The sequence below is a fragment of the Pseudopipra pipra genome, chromosome 4 (genome assembly GCF_036250125.1).
Source record: "Pseudopipra pipra isolate bDixPip1 chromosome 4, bDixPip1.hap1, whole genome shotgun sequence".
In the NCBI taxonomy this organism is placed as follows: domain Eukaryota; kingdom Metazoa; phylum Chordata; class Aves; order Passeriformes; family Pipridae; genus Pseudopipra; species Pseudopipra pipra.
In genome coordinates, this window is record NC_087552.1 from 51,365,105 (window position 1) to 51,383,968 (window position 18,864).

General features: G+C 34.7%; 1 protein-coding gene across 4 annotated transcripts in view; it reads left to right on the forward strand.

Annotated features, from left to right (window-relative positions):
• The window catches only part of ATP8A1 (ATPase phospholipid transporting 8A1), a 115,474-nt gene that overhangs the window by 69,085 nt on the left and 27,525 nt on the right, over positions 1-18,864 (forward strand). For all 4 annotated transcript variants that reach the window (XM_064652933.1, XM_064652934.1, XM_064652932.1 and 1 more), the window contains 6 exons: positions 5,377-5,560; positions 5,667-5,777; positions 10,748-10,822; positions 10,944-11,066; positions 13,541-13,619; positions 15,844-15,905. In XM_064652933.1, the coding sequence (XP_064509003.1) occupies positions 5,377-5,560; positions 5,667-5,777; positions 10,748-10,822; positions 10,944-11,066; positions 13,541-13,619; positions 15,844-15,905 (634 nt within the window). The remainder of the gene's footprint in view (positions 1-5,376; positions 5,561-5,666; positions 5,778-10,747; positions 10,823-10,943; positions 11,067-13,540; positions 13,620-15,843; positions 15,906-18,864) is intronic.

Consider the following 18,864-nt stretch of genomic DNA (forward strand, 5'->3'; position numbering starts at 1 on the left):
CTTTGTAACTGTGCTTTGGCCTGAAACACTCAGAATTTCAAACTAAGATCTTACTGTCTTTTAAACTGAGATCTTATACTGATACACAGTTTATACTGTGTATAAATATTTTCCTAATGGCAGTAGCCTTTCTGACAGGAAATTTAGAGCTTTGTGCTTGTTCTACTAAGTTGAGTTTTGCTCAGCATAATAACAAGCAGGAGATGCTTTCAAAAACATATTTCTTTTTCTTCTTTTTCTTTGATTTCAAAATATATTTTATGCCATTTGAAGAGATAATATTGCTTTTTCCCTTGAACAGTGGAATCTTTGAAGGATATTCTGTAGGTAAAGCTGTCTGTTAGTGTTTGCATTTTTGTAATGAAACAACTAAGTGCAAAATGAAAGTTTCTGGTCTGGTAGCATTCTCTCTGCCATTTTTACACTTAACACTTTTATAATATACTTAGGTCAGTTGGTTTCAATATATTTAGATATGTCTAAATATATGCTCTGACATATTTTGTGGTTGTTTAAAAATTGGCTACAGGTTTAAAACTAAAATACTTGCTTGTAACACACTCTGTTTTAATGTGTACTTTTTTAATATCACGTGCTTCCCAAAAGTCAAAATTCTGTCAAAATATTTATTCTGTTAAATGCTTTATCTTCAGTGACAAAAACTTAATTTCCTTTAAATAGTTAAAAACTGGCAATTTTTAATTAAGGTGAATCCCTTAAAAAATTATATATATCATCCTGACTAAACAAAAATATTGTCCCTTTCTTCCTCCATATAAAGGCAGTAAACATCTTAACCTCTCCTTGGTTCTAGAATTATGTATTACATCACTTTCTTTTAAATTTTCAGACAGTATTCACTTATTAAGAAGCATTTATTACTTATATCTACCCATAAGATTCACTGGTAACACAGATGAGACTGAGAAATATTCGGTTGACATTTCTTTTCAAAAAAGACCTGTATGGAATTCCAAGCAGATGTTTGGCTTAAAGACTTTGACTAACTTAATTCCAACTCTATATTAGTTTCAGAGCAATATTTGCGTGAAGAATGTTAAATGGATTATTCTGCAGAAAAAAAGTACAGCTAAGAGTGAGCAAAATGAACGAAAAATATTTTTTACTGATTTTACCATGAACTTGAGGCAATGAGAGTGCCATCTTCCAATTGCCCCTATAACATTGTCTGAAAGGGAAATAAGTCACTGTTCCTGTAAAGTTAAAAAGATGAAAAAGAAGTACTCGGATCAGGAATCTTCTGTATAAGTTGGCTGTAGCAAGTCTTGATACAATTCTCAACAGCAGTGTTCAAATAAAACGTGGCAAAAGATCATAGAAATTTTTTTTTCATGTACTTGAACCAGAGAATTTTTCAGAAGGGCTCTTGCCCAGAAGCTTTCATCCCAGATTTTCCGTGAGGAAAATCCTGAGTAGCTTTTTCAGAAGTCTGATAGTTTGAGTTGTGTTGGCCACTGAGTAATGTAATTACACAGCTACCTTTAATTTGAAGGCTTTATTATTTTTCTTTTTTCTTTTTTTTTTCTTTTGAAAAGTCAGACAATTAAATTTTATGCAACATTTTTCTCTGAGTCATTGCACTTAAAACCTAAGAATTTTACCTAACTGGCACAGAGTAGGATTGGGGTGGGTTTTTTTCAGCTGATGGATCAACACCCAAGTGTGAATCATGAGAAGGTGTCCTCCGGCAAATGGAGAGGAAAACCAGAAGAGCTACACAAACTCAGTACTAGTTAGAGTATCATATATGAGCAAAGACAAGCCTAGGTACCAGGTGCTCAGTTTCTCTTCATAACACAGGCTCAGTGTTAAGCACAATGGCTTAAGAAAGAGAGGCAACCACTTACTGTACCCCTATACTGGAAACTCAGTAATCTGTCTAATGTTGAGGTTTAATCTAGTTCTTAAAAGATAATTTTTTTACTTCCTAGAACTTTATAGGGTATGTAAAATGAAAAATACTGACATTTGCTTGAGAAAAATGGAAAATATATTCTTTTTTTTGTCTTTTCCAAGTGAGCTATGGACCTTATACTATTCCTTCGTATTTCTTCTGTGACACTAAAATTGAATCAAGTATGTCTGTTCCATAGTAAAAAGAGTGCCTTGGTGATGTGAACTGAAGTCGTGAAATGATACCATTGAAAGTATGATACCTAGTGAAATTGTGTGAATATGATGCATACATAAGATCTCATTCTACAAAAAAAAAGTAATATTAATGAATTTATAAAAAAGATAATGTGCTTTAATTTCAGAAGTTGCACATCTCTCTATGAAATACACACAGGAAGACAGATCATGGCCATTCAATTTTTTTCTTTTTTTTAAAAAATTTCTGTTTAAAATACGATGTTTTGAAACAGTTCTCTTTAATACATTTGTTGATTTCCTCAACATGGAGTCCTCTTTCAGCTTTTTAATCAGAGTTTCAGAGTAAGAGTTGTGATTGTTACTATAATTTATTGATTTAGACCAAATTTAATTCCTCATAAATGTTATGTGAATAAATGTGTGTATCAGAACATAAAAAGCATGTCTAGAAAACCTTGTTTTTCTCCTACAGCTCTAAGCTATGTTTCAGAATAATCATGTTCAACCTTGGGTGACTAACAAATAGCCTTTATATTAGTGGGAAAGACATTCCTTTCATTGGAAATTAATGTTGGTTTAGAGAAATTTGCATTTCTAAAGAACACATTCATCAAAATTTTTCAAATATTGTTTCTGCTTTTACCCTTATTGGTTAGCTTTTCACAAATCTTTGTAGCTCTGGATCTGTAGATAATAGCAGTGTGATGTCAAAGATTTGGGGTTTTTTCTGAACTTTTTCTCACTCTGCTGCATTTACTTTTTCAATGAACACAATGCAATTGGTCACAAGCTTCAGCTGTCAATTTTAAGAAAAAATTTTGTTTCCATTTTTAATGTTTGTAGCTTGCCTGTCATGTGATTTAGTTATGTTATCTCTGTTTTTTAAAATTGTTTTCTAATCATTTTCTAATTGCATTCGTATTCATACTGAATGGAAGGATAGCTAGTATGGCCATTAGTTTCAGCAATCATGTAATTGCTTGTTGTTTGTGCTTTTGGTAGCTGTGGTACAGTTTACTACAGATAGCTGGACAAAGTGATGGCCAAGCATTGTTATTGGTATCTACGTGCTTAATGGAAATAACATAATTGATGCCTCAGTGTTCTTTAAAAACATATTGAATATGGAGAATTGAATATCTTTCTTGTTTATTTGAAAAGAGATGGCAGTTTTGTTCCGTTTCTCAAGCTTTCTTTAAGGGGAATAGGAAGAAGTGTGATGAGGAAATTTATGCAACCAGTGGAAAAAGAAAACATTTCTTCTCAAATTGAATTAAGGATAAAAATTTTGGTCCAAATTGAGAGCAATGCGTTGTAACCTGTAATGTCAGTCTGTCCAGTGTCAAGACAGGCAAATCATTCAGCCTTAGCTGTAATGCCAGACATCAGTGGGTAGGCAGGAACATTTTATTATGCCACATACTGAAAAATAATTTGACTAATGTATATAGCCAAAGAAAAATTGTTTCCACAAGGTGGCTTGTTTTTATTATTGCCCTCATTAACACTGGTTTGTGATCTTAAAAGTCAATCAGTATAAATAGGGCAGTATTTTTTGCCACATACACTTACTGGATTTGATAGAATTCTTCGAACTATAAGTCTTTAAACTAGAAAACAACTTACCTATCAGGAATCTCATTAATAATATAATAGTATATTTTTTCTCAAGTATGATGAATCCTTCCAGTATTTATGTACTTATGAGAATGCAGCCTTTGGGACCCACAGCTTGCAGGAGCAACCTCAGCATTGCACAGATGCCACAATATGGCAGAATTTTATTGTCTGGTGGTAACATTTCTTTTTGTAACTGAGCTTGTGAGTGCCATACACCAGTCTTGGTTCAGGTGAGAACTCTACTCATGAACTCCATAATCCATGTTGCCTGGCAGTGTCTCAGTGAGCAGCAATTATTTAGAAGTAATTGCTCTTTTGTGATTTTACTTTGCAAATTTGTTCCCCTAAACTTATTTTCTTAATTTCTGTGGGTTTATTTCATTTTTTAACCTGGAAGAGTTAAGTCCAGGTTATGAGCATCCCTACCTATAAGCATTAACCGTGAAATTTTGTAACTGCTGGGGAAATCTTTCACAACCTGAATTGCCACTTTCCAGAAGCTTATGGTCCCAGGAGGTTTATTGCCTTGAGTGAGCATATAGAAGACTTGTAGAAAATTAATTATAAATACATTATTTTACCCCAGTTTTCAGTATTAATATATAGCCATCTCCACACAGGAGTCATGCTTTGGCACCCGAATTGCTGCCTTTGTAGGCAGCAATGAACAGTGGTTGTTTGGGAGACAGACTCATGGAGCTTTCTGTGTTTTATCTTGTTTCTGTTTGTACCATGAAACAAGAGGGGTAGGATTTTATCCTTGACTCCAGTGCCAGGCTGCATGAGAGTGGATTGCCACACTGCTTAAGGTTTACTCTTTGCCTTCCCCACCCTGTGAAACACAGCAGTTTTAGCACATAATTTCTGTATGTTATTTTCAGTTATGATGTCTCAATACTGCAAGGGCCAAATTCATATGAGAGTATGAACTTTAAAAGTAGAACTTTGACAATACAAAATAGAAGGTACACATGTGACACATACAATGGTAGATGTGGACAGAACTGATACAGTTTCATCAATAGAGCTGTTGTCCTTGGAATAATTTGTCCCAACTGTGGACAGGCATTCTCTTAATGACGGATAATTGGAACAGTCCGGAAAAGAACATGGGAGAAGTTACCAGCAGCTAATTTAAGTAGAGGATCAAGATTTAATCTTCAAAGTTACTCCCTCTAATTTATCAATGTAGAGTGTGTTAAGATAGTGGCAGTCCACTCTGTGACTGTTTGCTATCTATCTCTTAAATATCTTGTTGTCTGTGTATAAAATCTGTATTTAAACAGAGAAAAAAATAAAAAGCATAACAATAAAATGAATCCAATATCTGCAATTGTTGTAAGTTAATATTGGTAGTGGCAGCATCTGAGGTTCCTTCCATTACTGTGTTTTAGGGGCCCATTGCTGTTTGACCCGTGTTTCTTCAGTGCTGTTAACATCTTGCTTCAACAAATCCAAGTTTTCTGTGAATTTTGCTGGGAATGTGCTTTTAGCCCTGAAGGGCAATAACAAGACCATGTCTCTGATCAGGATGTTGATTGGCCTATTTTTATTACCTGTTCACAGAATATAAAGTATGTTGTGAAAGTACATTCATTTGCAAGTCCTGTATTAAACCTGTTTCTTTGCGTTACCCCTTAGGGTATCACCACTTCAAAAATCTGAAGTTGTAGAAATGGTTAAAAAACAAGTTAAGGTAGTAACTCTAGCGATTGGTGATGGAGCAAATGATGTTAGTATGATACAAACAGCACATGTTGGTGTTGGTATTAGTGGGAATGAAGGTCTACAGGCTGCTAATTCTTCAGACTACTCAATTGCTCAGGTAAGTCATTAAATTGCAAAGTACTACAATAAAGTATTTTAATATCAAATTAATATTGGTGTATGCATGTTTTGATTGCATGTTCATTCTTCTCATTTTTTTTCAGTTCAAGTATTTGAAGAACTTGCTGTTGGTTCATGGAGCCTGGAATTATAACAGAGTAGCTAAATGCATCTTGTATTGTTTCTACAAAAATATTGTCCTTTATATTATCGAGGTAATTTTACAGTACATTAAATGTTACTTCTTGAAAGTAAGAACTTTAATATTTTGAGGTTTTGATTATTATATATGGTTTTAAGGAAGCATTTTAACTGTCAATAAACCTACTAGTACTGTCTTTCTTTTTAATAATAAACTGATTAATATTAATGATTTATTTTACTTTGAAAACCCCAGTTGTCTTAAAAAATGCGTAATAAATATTCGTACTGAATGTTTGTGTTGCATAATATTGCTAGTTTATTAAAATTCTGTACCTGCAACATCATTACCATAATTAGGGGATACAGTGATGATTCATCTTAAATATATCAAGATATGTATGTGCTTAAGATCCTTGAGCTGGTGTCAGTAACTGTCCCGTTCGTAATCTGAAGCCCTTGTTAAGGTCACTGTTAAACTTCAGGGCTGTTGCTGTTCAGAACAGCGCCCAGGGTTTTTACATACATGTTTAGTTACGCTGTTGCAAACCTTTCACTTGCTGATGGGGTAACCGTGCCTCCTTAGGCTCTAGTTCATGAACAGGGATATTTTCCTAAAAGTAGCTGACCTATGCTTTTTCACTTGAGATTTTAGGGAGGCTGGAATCTTGTGAATAATACAGGAGCATGAGAGGACTGTGTTGGAATATGTGTATGTTTATTGGTAGGTGTGGTTAAAACAACATGTATAGCTATAGTTTTCATTATCTTCATGACCACATGGCAACCTTAAAATTTTGAATGGATTTTTAAAATTATTTTTAAATTTCCTCCGTCCCCTCCCTTAATTTTCTTTCAACAGCTGCTTGCTTTCTAACAACCAAATATGTATCTAGTATTTATGTTTATAATTGATTCAAACTTTACATATCCAATGATACTCTGGGTTAAAAATGTGGGGGAAAAATTAATTTTTTACAAAGCTTGATCACAAAATAAGTTTTATAGGTCAGTCTTATGTATTTTTGTATTAACAGGGTTAAGAGATATTCTTAAAACTTTCATAGTTTTTTTTAATGTATTTTCAAATTAGTATCTTAAACTTGCAGAGTAAGTGTTCAGTTTTACCAAAAGAAAATGCCTTATTTCTATTAGACCTGATGTAAATGTTATATTAATATTTCCAATTTTGATACTTATGTATGTGACCTTACACTGTTGTAATATCTGAAAATACTTCGGTTGTCTTTTTATGTACAAGTGTCGTAGCCAAAAGAGTGCATTTTTCTTACCATACTTTTACATTTTCTATTTTTTGTCTTTTTTCTCCTTATTGTGTTATTGATGCAAATAGATTTCAATCTAAGTGGCAGCAAGTTTGAAGCCTGTTGAGAAAAACATAAGTAGGAAGCTATAAAAAACCAAATTCACTAAAGATCCTTTTTTGCTTTAGAAGTGATGGCAAACTTTAGATCCTGTCTTTCAAAAGATGAATATCTACTTACATGGTCAGACTTCCAGAAGTACTGAAAACCAGTAGCTCTAGAAATATTTGGGAAAAAAAGTATTAATGTATATTTTGTGCTTATAGAAAAATACAAAGCAGTCTTTAGAACACACTAACTTATTTTTCTTAGTTTTCTGTCATTGTCACCTGCAAACACATTGTAAATTTATAACTTAGATATAAGTATCCCGTTGTTTGTATTCTTTGAGAAAAAAAGTTAAATGGAAGGTACAGAGATCATAGTCTGAAAATACAAAAGGCTAGAACAGGTAGTCTCTGCCTCATGAGTGGATGGAAGGACAAAGAGATAATTTTGATATGGGTTATGACCCTTCTATAAATAAAGCATGCAAGCATTTTGCCATGTACACCTTCTCTGGAAGACAAGATGACTTCTACTTGAATTCCTGTATACCCAACGTTTGTCAGCTCATAAAACTTTCAGTGTTAATAGCTCATGTCAATACTGTGAGTGAATGGGCAGAAATTCATCATTGAATGTCTCCAGAAAGGACAACTGCCAGTCTTGAGTCTCTCTTTTCAGTTTTTTTGTACAGATCAGGCGTGGGAGCAGAGAGCTCAATGAGTATTTGTAAGCTGCTGCTTAATATGCAGAAATGCTACATCAGGAAAACGTCTGTGAGGCTTTTGTGGCCACGCCTCCTCTGTCTTGAAGTTTAGAAAATAGTACTCTGAAAGGCATGTCTGGAAGTTGCTTTAAACAAGTTTCCTTTTATTAGCTGACAATAACTAAAAATACACAACTTTATTTAATAGATGCATATTATGTTTTTAAATGTTTTCTCATACTAATCAAGCTAGTAATGTAAAATATTCCATTTAATCTAAAATACAGCCTGTATTCTAGGCATTCATGAGCTGATATGAAATAAGTGTCATAGGTTTCTTTGTTCAGAAAACGGTAAAGGTCTGTAGTAATACCTAGACACAGCGATTCGTGCTTGTTGACATTTAAACTCCTATTCATAACAAACTAAAAGTGGGATATAATAATTTTTTACTACTCTGTGTCTTGATGCAATAGCTATTTAAATATGGGCCTCACCTTTTGTATGGACTAGTCCCAGTGACTTTAGAAGCTATATTCTGAAGTATCAGTATAAATTACAAGTGAAAACTCTGAATTTCTAAAAGACCATTAATGTGCATTATTAAGCTTCTACAGAGCATCACACTCACCTAGGATAAGCCTATGCAGAGTCTCATACTTATTTTGAAGGGATTGTCATTACCTTATAATGATGGTTGGGATTGAGATTGATCTAGTCATTGAGAACTTCTTTGTGGATTGGTTTTGGTTTTATAATTACCATTACTGCATACCTCTTTAAAACTACTCATTTGAGAAGTTATGCAAATCACCCTTCAACATAAATGGGACAAAATTTTCCTGTTCCTACTTTTCATTCTGCCAATTATAATAACTAGTAATGACATAAAATAACTGGTTTGTAATAAATAAAAAAGTTTACATTTTTAAAAATAATAATAATTTTGAAGATCTGCATATGTCATTCATGTTCCATGTAGGGGAAAATTCAAATAAAAAAGTAAAATACCAAGACAAACAGAAGAAACAGATGCATGGAGTTCAGATTTAAAGTTCAGTCAGAGATCTTTAAAGGTGACTGTTAGTAGTAATTTAAGTGATACTATGTAAACACATTGATTATACTAAGTAATTAGATCTGTAATGGCTTCTTTTTGTTCCACAAACTTTGGTTGATGGGAGGGGTTTATTTTTTTTCTCCCAAGCTCTTTTCATCTCACTGCTGAGTTTACTCACTTTCTGCTGCTCATGTCCATAACTGGAATTCATCATTTGGTTCCTGATTTCCTTTGCCTGGCATATCAGAATGCCCGTGATCATACTGAGACCCATATCATGCATAACCCCAAATACGAGCAGGCTGTCTGTGTTTACTCACACTGCTCCTGAGCTGCAGAGTTCAGTATGTCATGAGTTGTTCGGTATGTCATGAGTTACTTTAATGTATGCAAACTGCACCGAGTTCAGTTTGAAACACAAACAGCAGAAAGTGATTGTGCTCATGCCCAAGTTTTTTGCATCATATGGTTTGAAAACTTAGAAATACAAGGATTTTCCTTAAGGGCCATCTCATTTTAGGTGAGTTGGGAACCTAAATCTTTCCTTTTTGATGGAAATTTTATAGCTGTTGAACTATAGAATGGTCTGAATTTTCACTACCCGTTCACTTATGCGGTCTAAAATACTTTTTAAGAACACCCATCACCTGCCTTTCTGTATAGGGGTGCTAGATTAGTAATTTAGGTTATTAGCGTAGGACCTATATCTTAAGAGAGAAGTGTTTGAGTCTGCTCCTACATTATCATGTTCAACGTCCTAAAAACTTATTTTTTAGGTACAGTTGAACAAATAGCAATTTTGGCTGGATTTTACCTCTGATTTTTAGTGTTAATAGTTGTTGATTTTAGGGGGGTTTCCATCTCAAAGTAGTCATAAACATGTTCAGACATTCGATCACATGATTAAAAAAAGAATCTGAGTTGGGTCATAGAGTCCAGTCACCTGGAGGCCAGCCTAAGTACATACTGATAAACATACATATTGATTGTAGCAATGGGAACTGTAGGAAAGCAGCATTTAAAAATTCACTTGAAAAATGGGAGTCTTAAATCGAGTAGAGTGCTGTTTAGATGATTTTAACTTTTGTCACCTGAGAACTTATGTTTGTCCTAGACAATGTAGTTTCAGTGTAACTTGTTAATAAAGATTCATCAGACATGCTGCTTCTCCACTTTGTCATTGAACTAATACAAGCATGAAGAAGTAGGAGAAAGCATATATGCTGTGTGCTATGCTGAAAAACATTAGAAAATATATTATTGTACCTTTCAAATTAAATTTGATTACTTTCAGCCTTTTAGCAAAAAGTGATAAAAATTGTGCAGTAAAAGAAATACCCGACTGCCTCTCTAAAGTACCCTGTAGTTGACTTAGTGCTTGTTAACTAAATAGTTGTACTTGATTTAGTGCTCTGGTAAAGTCTGATCCTCTCATGACTAAAGAATATTGGTACAGTTTTTGGTTCCAAAGAGCAGCTTGCTCTATGACTTCTATTAGTTAAGAATTCTAAGTTAACAATGAGAAGAAGATGACTACTAATCTGTAAGCTCCCCCTCCATAACCTCATATTTCTCAGAATTTTAATTTCATTAAGAGTTAAGTCAGCTTAAATCACTCAAATACTTAAAGAACCTGACATTTCTTCTGAATGTCCCTCCTTTGAATGAACCTCCTTTGTTTTCATATTTACATGGAATTGGTCACATATCTGACTAGATTGCCTATTATCTGTTCTTGATTGCAATTTGGTTTTATTATTTATTTTTTTCATATGGATTTAAACCAAAACATTTTCAACTGTGTTGTAAATGTGTTCTAAAGATATTCATTTTTGCAAAGCTGAGGAAAAATCTGTTTATCATACCTTGCAAGACATTTGAGTAATACACAGTTCTAATCTTTTTCAGATCTGGTTTGCATTTGTCAATGGCTTTTCTGGACAAATTCTTTTTGAAAGATGGTGTATAGGTCTTTACAATGTGGTAAGATGATTTGTGTGGTTTTTGTTATTTTTAACCATGAAAGTTTCTTAACTAAGCAATCTTTAAGTAACTCCTTGCCTCTGAAGTTTTGCAATTTTACTTTTTTTAATCTATCTACTAGATGTTTACAGCAATGCCTCCACTAACTCTTGGAATATTTGAGAGATCCTGCCGAAAGGAAAATATGCTGAAATATCCAGAGTTATACAAGACTTCCCAAAATGCACTGGACTTTAACACTAAGGTAGATATTTTAAAAAATCAAATTATGGTAAAGCAAAAATGCATAGGAGTTCAATATATTTATCCTTTTTGTTCTATGCTGCTCATAATTAAAAATGGAGGGGATTTTTAATACTACTATTTCCACGTCTCCACTTGTCTGTGAATGGTGCAAATCATTTTTAGCTAGTATGGAAACGGACAACAAGCACTTTACTTTTTTCAGACCCGATATTTTTTTCTCTGCTGGTAATAAAGCTGTCTTCTATAGGCAGAAGTGATTAGACCTCACTGTCGCTTGGCTGTATGTATTTGTACTGTTATATGGAAATGGATTACTGAAGCCTGTGGAGAAGTGTTGCTGAGGACAATAAGAACTGTCATTAGATTTGTAGAGGGAGGGACATGGTACTATTCTTTGTCAATTTGGAGTTGTGATTTTATGGTTTAATTTTGAGTTTTGGGAAAAAAATACTGGGAGTAAGAATGTGTCAGGGTAGATTAAAAGGAATCAGACTATTTTTGGTGGGAAATGGATGACATTCATCTTAGAGAGACTAGGATAAGAAGTAGTAAAAGAATGTAGGAATCTTTAATACATAAAATATACAAAATTTCCACAGCATTGTCCATAAATAGTCTCTCATAAACTAAATTAAACTTGCTCCTGAACCTGTGTTTTCATGAGTATTTGATGTTTGTAAGAGCTCCTTCTGATTTTATTTTTTGTAAATATGATTATGGCATTTCAAGTAATATCATTTTATGTTGAACTTGGGGTCATTTTCAATATGTCATTGAATTAACAATGTCTAGATGTGATGATCTGTAGTAGATGTGCAGAGCTGATACAGCATGCTTAGCTTGCTTAGCTCTTATATCTATGCCGCTTGTGCTGTATAACTGGAGTTACCCCAATATGTATAGAATTATTTGTCTAAACTATCTTTGTTCACTGAAGCAGATGAGATTCCTTTCCTTCTTCTTCACTGCATCCCTTTACCTGCAAACACAAACTTGAAAGTTGTAAGGAGACATGGGAACATAGTGTCTGGCGTCACTGTGAATGCTTTACAAATATGACACTTTTTGTGGTCCCATTAATACAGACACTTTTGTGTTGTGATAGTTTTAATAACCAGTGTTAGTCATGAGTTAGAACTTGAATTTTTCTGTTTTAAGATAAGTCTTTAATATTTCTGTTATTACACAGATGTAGTGTTGACTTCATTGGAAATTCTGTGGCTGTTCCCATACAACACTTGCTTTGAGTAAACGTCTACAAACTTGCCAGCTACAAAATTCCCACCTATATAAGTTGAATAGTTGGTGTTAAAGATTTTACTGCCTTGAATGTTGATGCAGATATTTGTTATGGTAAAAGGGATCAAAGGTTATGAGGTCATGACAGAGGTTAAAGGATTAGCATGTGACAAAAAGAAGTGGTCAGGAAAATGGAAAAGTAGAACTAATTTTTCTTGCACCCACCTGTGCTTTCTGTCAAATAAAAACTTCTGGCAATGACATAGCAAGGAGGAGAGACAAAGGTTAATGAGTAGCACAAGTTAAATTTGCAAAGTATTTGCAGTGTCAATTGGATCATGCAACCTGGTGTAGTTGTATAATCTAACAAAAGACTTTGAGAGGTTGTGGAAAATGTGAGACAGGCAACTTAATTTCAATGATTTGAACACCTTAACGCTCAAAATAGACATCATCTAGTTACAATAATGGCCATAGTAGTCAAAAGTGTTGTTAGTGGAAAAAACATTATTGCTATACTGAAGGAAACGAGTTACATATTTTTTATTAAGTCATTTTATGTCACTATACAATGTATTATGGAAAGCATCAATGGACTGTTTATCTTTAACCTTAATACAGTTCTTTGCAGAAGGCATCTTTTACAAATTAAAATCATTTTGAAACTAAAATTTTGATTATTTAGCAAATACATGAAAGGAATTTTAATATGATAAAATTATGCTCTTCAAGAATTAAGCATGTAAGGAGATATTTACGGAAGATACTTTTAGTTGTCCTTTTTTAATTCTTTTGTATGTGAGGATACGTAGGAAGGCATATGTAAAACAGGTTTTGGTTTTTGTACCATCTAAATTTATTCTTACGTAAAATGCAAATTATAAAAACTATAGTCCTTTTTAATTTCCTGCATAGAATGTAGCAATTGTTCCAGTTGTCTGGTTTAGTTTCATTTTTCCGAATATTTTCCCATATGTTTATATTTTAATTTCCCTTCCAATTTGAAATTAAAAGGAGAAGATAATACACACTTTTTTCAAAGCATAAAAATAAACAAATGACCCATGAAGAGCTAAGAGGCAGAAGGTGCCTGTCAGTTATATTACTTCACAGTGGTGGCCTGACAGAAACACATTTTGTGAATCTAACACACAGCTAAAAAGAAAGGTCAGGGTTCACAGAGCTAGTTTATTGCAAATGGTTCTCATGGATTTTCTGTTTTCTCTTTCTTAGGTTTTCTGGGTTCATTGTTTAAATGGCCTCTTCCACTCATTCATTCTGTTTTGGTTTCCACTAAAAGCCCTCCAGCATGGTAAGTATTACGAAAAATAAAAATATAAATGTTGAAAAGTACAAAATATCTAAATATTATCTTTTTTATAAGGGAGGCTTTATAAGTACTAACAGTTTAGTGTGGATAAATTTAAAGATACCATTTCTAGAACTAGACCAGATGTGTATTTCAAATGTTTTATTTAAAGTGTTTATAAGTAGGAGTAATATTATATGTATATACATTTAACTATCTAAGTAAGGTTAATGCAAACTGAAACAAGATTGAGAAAAAGAGGTTGCTATTTAATCATGCTAATTTTTATATAGGCTACCATGTTAAACACCTTTGAGATCCTAAATCTCTACTGTCCCTTGTATTGTCTCTTACATTTTGTCAGCTTTTAGTGTTGTGTATACTTTTTCTCCTGTTACTTCAAGGGCATATTAATCTGCTAGTTTACATTTCCGTGAGTAGTACTGTGGCAGAGGAGCGGTGACACCTCATCTGCTCAGTCCTATCCGTCTTCTAGTTCAACTGTTGTATATGCTCCTGAGCTGCCAAAGGAAATGGGGTCGTTGAGAGGAAAGTGGTGTTAATTAAAAGAAACTTGAAGGCACTGCTTTCAGCGTGTGGGAATGTTTCAGGCTGGGGGAGCTCTCATAGGGGTGCAGTTTTGTTTTGCTTACAATTTGTGGGGAGAAAAAAACAAGTGTGTACCTTGCAGCTTTTCTGAAAATTAGTCTGCTTGGTTTCAGTGATATAGCCATGCAGTCTGCCGTGGCGTAGAGGGCAGAAATGTTCTCATGGACCTTTTGGAACTGTTGAGACTAGATAGTGAGACTGTCACAGCTTTTTGTGCCTGAAAAGGCTAAGGGAAAAACTTCTTGCAGAGTATTTTACACTCAGGAGACTCCTAGTGGGTAAAGGGAGGTATGTGGTGGCTTGTTTTCTCTGAAAGGCCACTCATATCACAGTGAGGTTTAGACAGCCCAGGAGGAATGAGGTTCCAGAATGTCAGTGCATACTCTTAAACCATAATCTCAAATCGAAACCAAAATCCCTGTTCAAAGCTGTAGCCAATCCATGCGAGAGATTTATGCATTACATGATGAAGTGTTTAATGAGTATATATAGTGGTGCAGAATAGAGTTCATGTGTGAAAATCAAAGCTGAGATTCTTGCACGAGCACTTGTGAGAGCAGTGTAGCACAGGCCTTCTCGGCCCACAAACCCTGGGCTGGAACTTACCTGCTGGCAAGGGGCCTCTACAAGTCTGAACAAATTGCCTTCTGCCTTCTCCTTTCATTCCTAGAGAAATTAAAGGTGAGTAAGGGAGCAGAATTGGGACCTGGGGAATTGTGTACGTGGTGAGGTGGTATAATCAGTACCTGGCTTGAGTCCAGCTGGCGCACGGAGTTTTGTACGAAGGGGATATGAGTGCAGAATGAAAGCTGATGTTAATTTAATCTGATGTCTGTGTGTGTAAAGAGGAAAGGGAAATAGTCCTATTAGTTTCTTAGGGAGGAGCTGATGAGTACCAGAGACAGGAACTTCTGAGAACAGGTCTCAGTTTCTACCTTCTCTTAGCAAAGAAGAGGTGCAGGAAGATCCTGAAACATGAAAGGAGGAATGGGAAGAATGAGGGATAGCTCAGATTTCTGCATAGAAGTGCTGAGTCCCAGCACTCTGGCTAATGGGCATAGACTTAGCTGCCTGCCTGTTCTTCTGTCTTATCCTCATTAAGCTCTTTACTGCTAGGTATGTATTGTTAAGCAGTGGAGTGGATGTTTGAGCAGGTATTTATTAGAATGTTGAAAATCAAATCTCGAAGATCATTAAAATCTCCTGGATCCATTCCCTTGATCAAATTTTCCAGTTTAGTCTTTAGTCTTGCTTGTCCACCTGTTTCATATCTGTAATGTGAAGATTTCAAACTGCATGTGTCGTAATAGAGTCTGTCAAGAAATACGTTCTCAAAGAATCAGTATGGATTTATAAGAGTTGTTTGTTGGAATTTGCTCCATGGTACCTAACCATTGTACAGTACACAAAACTTACACTCCGTGTATTATCATGTGGATATGAAAAGCCTTGCAAGATATACAAGTCATAGATCTCTAGTGTTCAACACAATTTAAGGTAAAATATGCTGCTAGTACAGGTATAGAAAGTGGTACCATCTCTTTTGTACCAAAAATAATACATATAGTGCTGTTGTGGATGTTTAAACATTTTTATTTTTATCGCTTTCCTTCTCCAGGTACCGTGTTTGGCAATGGTAAGACTTCAGATTACCTGCTCCTGGGGAACACTGTGTACACTGTAAGTCTATATTGGTGCTGGTTTTAACTCTTTAAAAGATGTGGGTTTATTATTATTATAATTATCTTCATAGAAGACTTGATTTAGTGTAGTGGCTTAAGAAGTCCCTTAAGAATAAGAAATGGCTCTTGAATGACTCTTTGAGAAGCTTTGAAATGCATTTGGCATTCTAATTCCAGTTTTTTAAATGAAGCAGTTTAATAAAGATGCAGAAGATACATCTGTCCTTTACTGGAAACTGTCTTTTTTTTTAAATTATGAGAATTATAATTCTCTAATTAGCATGCTTAGTAATTTAAAGTAAGTTTCTGTGTTGGAGAAATCTCAGGTTATTGGCTATCAAACTGATTTATGGACTTGTGAAGATACAATTCTGTTCTCTCTCTCTTAATTTATGATGGGGCCTTAAAAGAGGCATAGAGCCACACAGAACAAAGGTTTGTGGGATGCTTTTCAGAGGCAATCAAACTGCCAGAATTATACCTGGCTCATACCTGACAGTAATCTTCTGATACTCTCATAGATACTAGTCATTATTGTTGGGGTTTTTTTTCCTCCTAATCTTTTATCTCCTAGGATAAATTAATAAAGTTAAATATCTGTTTTTTACTTACTAGATACAAGTGTTACCCAAGAGATGAGGGTTTTCCAAGATCTCTCTTAGGAGCAAAATTAGATTCAGGCTTACTCTCTGTTCTTCAGTGTTAAAAGTTTAATTAATTTTTCAAGTTCCTGCTGTTGGCAGGTACAAAAAAGAAATTAATTCTTCCATCAAAGTAAGTGGGCTGTAATATAAATTCACATCAATATCAATTTCCTTAGGGAATAGGGAAACATCATACCTGAAATAAAAGTATTCTAGACACATCGTAGTCCTTTGAGAATGTTGCCACTGTTGACATCTCCTATGTTTCTTTTGCCAGTCAGTACATGGCCTTCAAACTGGTTCTTTCAGGCACATAGAAAAATTGTTCAAACATTCTCTTAAAAGTTTATTTGCTCTACAATTCCCTTTCCGTGTTCCAAAAGGCAAGCACAGCTTGTTTTGTCAGCAGTAGTTGCATATGATCATGCTATTAATCATATGATGCACTGGTTTCCATTAGGGGTGGACGGAATATCCTGGGTAAGTGTTTTCTATGCAAGTCTTAATAAAATTAAGATGTAAGGTCACAGTCATTGTCATAGCTCAGTCCTGACAGGAGTAGTTCAACTGGCACAGGTCTATTTGTATTATGATCTTGTAACACCAGGCAGTGTTTACAACACAGTCATTTATCTGAATGTCACTGCTTTCCTTGACATTGATAAATAGTTGATAAAAGTATCTACCAGAACTACCTGGTTTTTTAAGTGAAACAAGTTCTTCTTGGGGAGAGTTCACTGCTCTGGATTCTTGCCCTATCTACAAATGAACAGTTGTTTACTGTTATTAGAAGTTGCAACTTTGCTCAATTCAGCGAAAGTTTAGTTTGTATGTATGTATACATGAGTAACATAACTTCACCTGCCCTATCACCTATAGTAAGTTTCTGGGAGCATCTCCTTTTCTTTAATTGCTTTGCTTTACAAGTATCCCTTGTACTAGCCATCATTTTGTAGAGTTATCCCTGTACACTTGTTAAACCCAATTAGTCAACATATGGCTGCAGTCACAGCTGTAGCTCATTCCTGAATCCATCTCAGAACTACATCTTACCCAGGCACTCTGCTTTGGGCTTTTTTCCAAAACTAAGCTTGGCTCCAGGATAAAACAAGTTGCATTTGCTGTCCTAAGAGTTTACTGAGATCCTATGGAACTGAGTGTTCAAAAACTATTGCTGTGAATGTTGTCACCCAACAGTTAATGGATGTCTTGAAATCTTAAAGTACTGCAGCACATGTGAGTATTATCTGTGACATCAGCTGATTCACAAACACTGAAGACTGCCCTTTCAGATTTGTAGCAACATTTTCCAGTGCCTTCAGAAATTACTTAATTTCTGATATTTTGAATATGGCTTACTGTTTGTCAAGCTGAATCCATAATCACTAAAACAGAGGTCACAATGCAGTTAATCTGTCACCCTCTGCAACTGTGTGTCAACTAGGACAGCTGAAACTTCACCATCTTGAGAGGTTAACTTCTTGCTACTAACCTGCAGAGTGGCCAAGAATTTCCCAGGAAAACTCTACTTTTCTTCACTTCAGATTAAAAGTCTGGGGATCAATGAAGTTGTAATGGATGTATTCCTGCTCTTGCACAGGAATTCAAGAAGGTCTGAAGCATACGTGAAGTGTGAAGTGCGTGTGAAGTGTATGTGCAGTGACAGTTGTCAGTCAGGCATTGTCTTGAAATATCAAAATCATAAGGCTAAGGTACTTCTCATTGTTTGTACTGCTTTTCATGTATGAAGGTTTAAGAGATCTACGTTCATCAGTTCTGCAAAAATCAGTAAGAAAGGGATTCAGAAATTAATACAGTTTCGTTTCTTTTGATCCAGAAAGTCAGGAATATGGACTCATTCATATCATGTCCTGGAATTATTTCATCAAACATAAATTTCAAATATGAAAATTTTTGTACCACCATTTTTGAGAGGTCTTTTCTGAAAAAACTCAGTCTTTATACAGAATACTCGTTTGATTTCTTGTTTCCTGGGTAGGATTCAGTGACCTATTGTTAGTTTGGATCAAGGCAGGAGGAAGCAATAAAACCCGTGTTCTTGAGGGAGTCGCTGTGCATAGTTAGTGATTTTGTTAGGGGTATCAGTTAAGATCCCTTCAGAGATCAGTCAAAAAGAACATATTCACGCAGTGTGTAGTTCTTTTTATAGAGACCTGCGGTGTTTGTTTCATGTATACATTTTGTCTGTGCAATGGGAATTCTTGATCTCATCCTAAAGAAGGATGTTTTCTTTTCTTACAGCTGACTCAAGTAGCAAGCAAGTGTACCAGATGAGTTTGTTTGGGGTTTTTT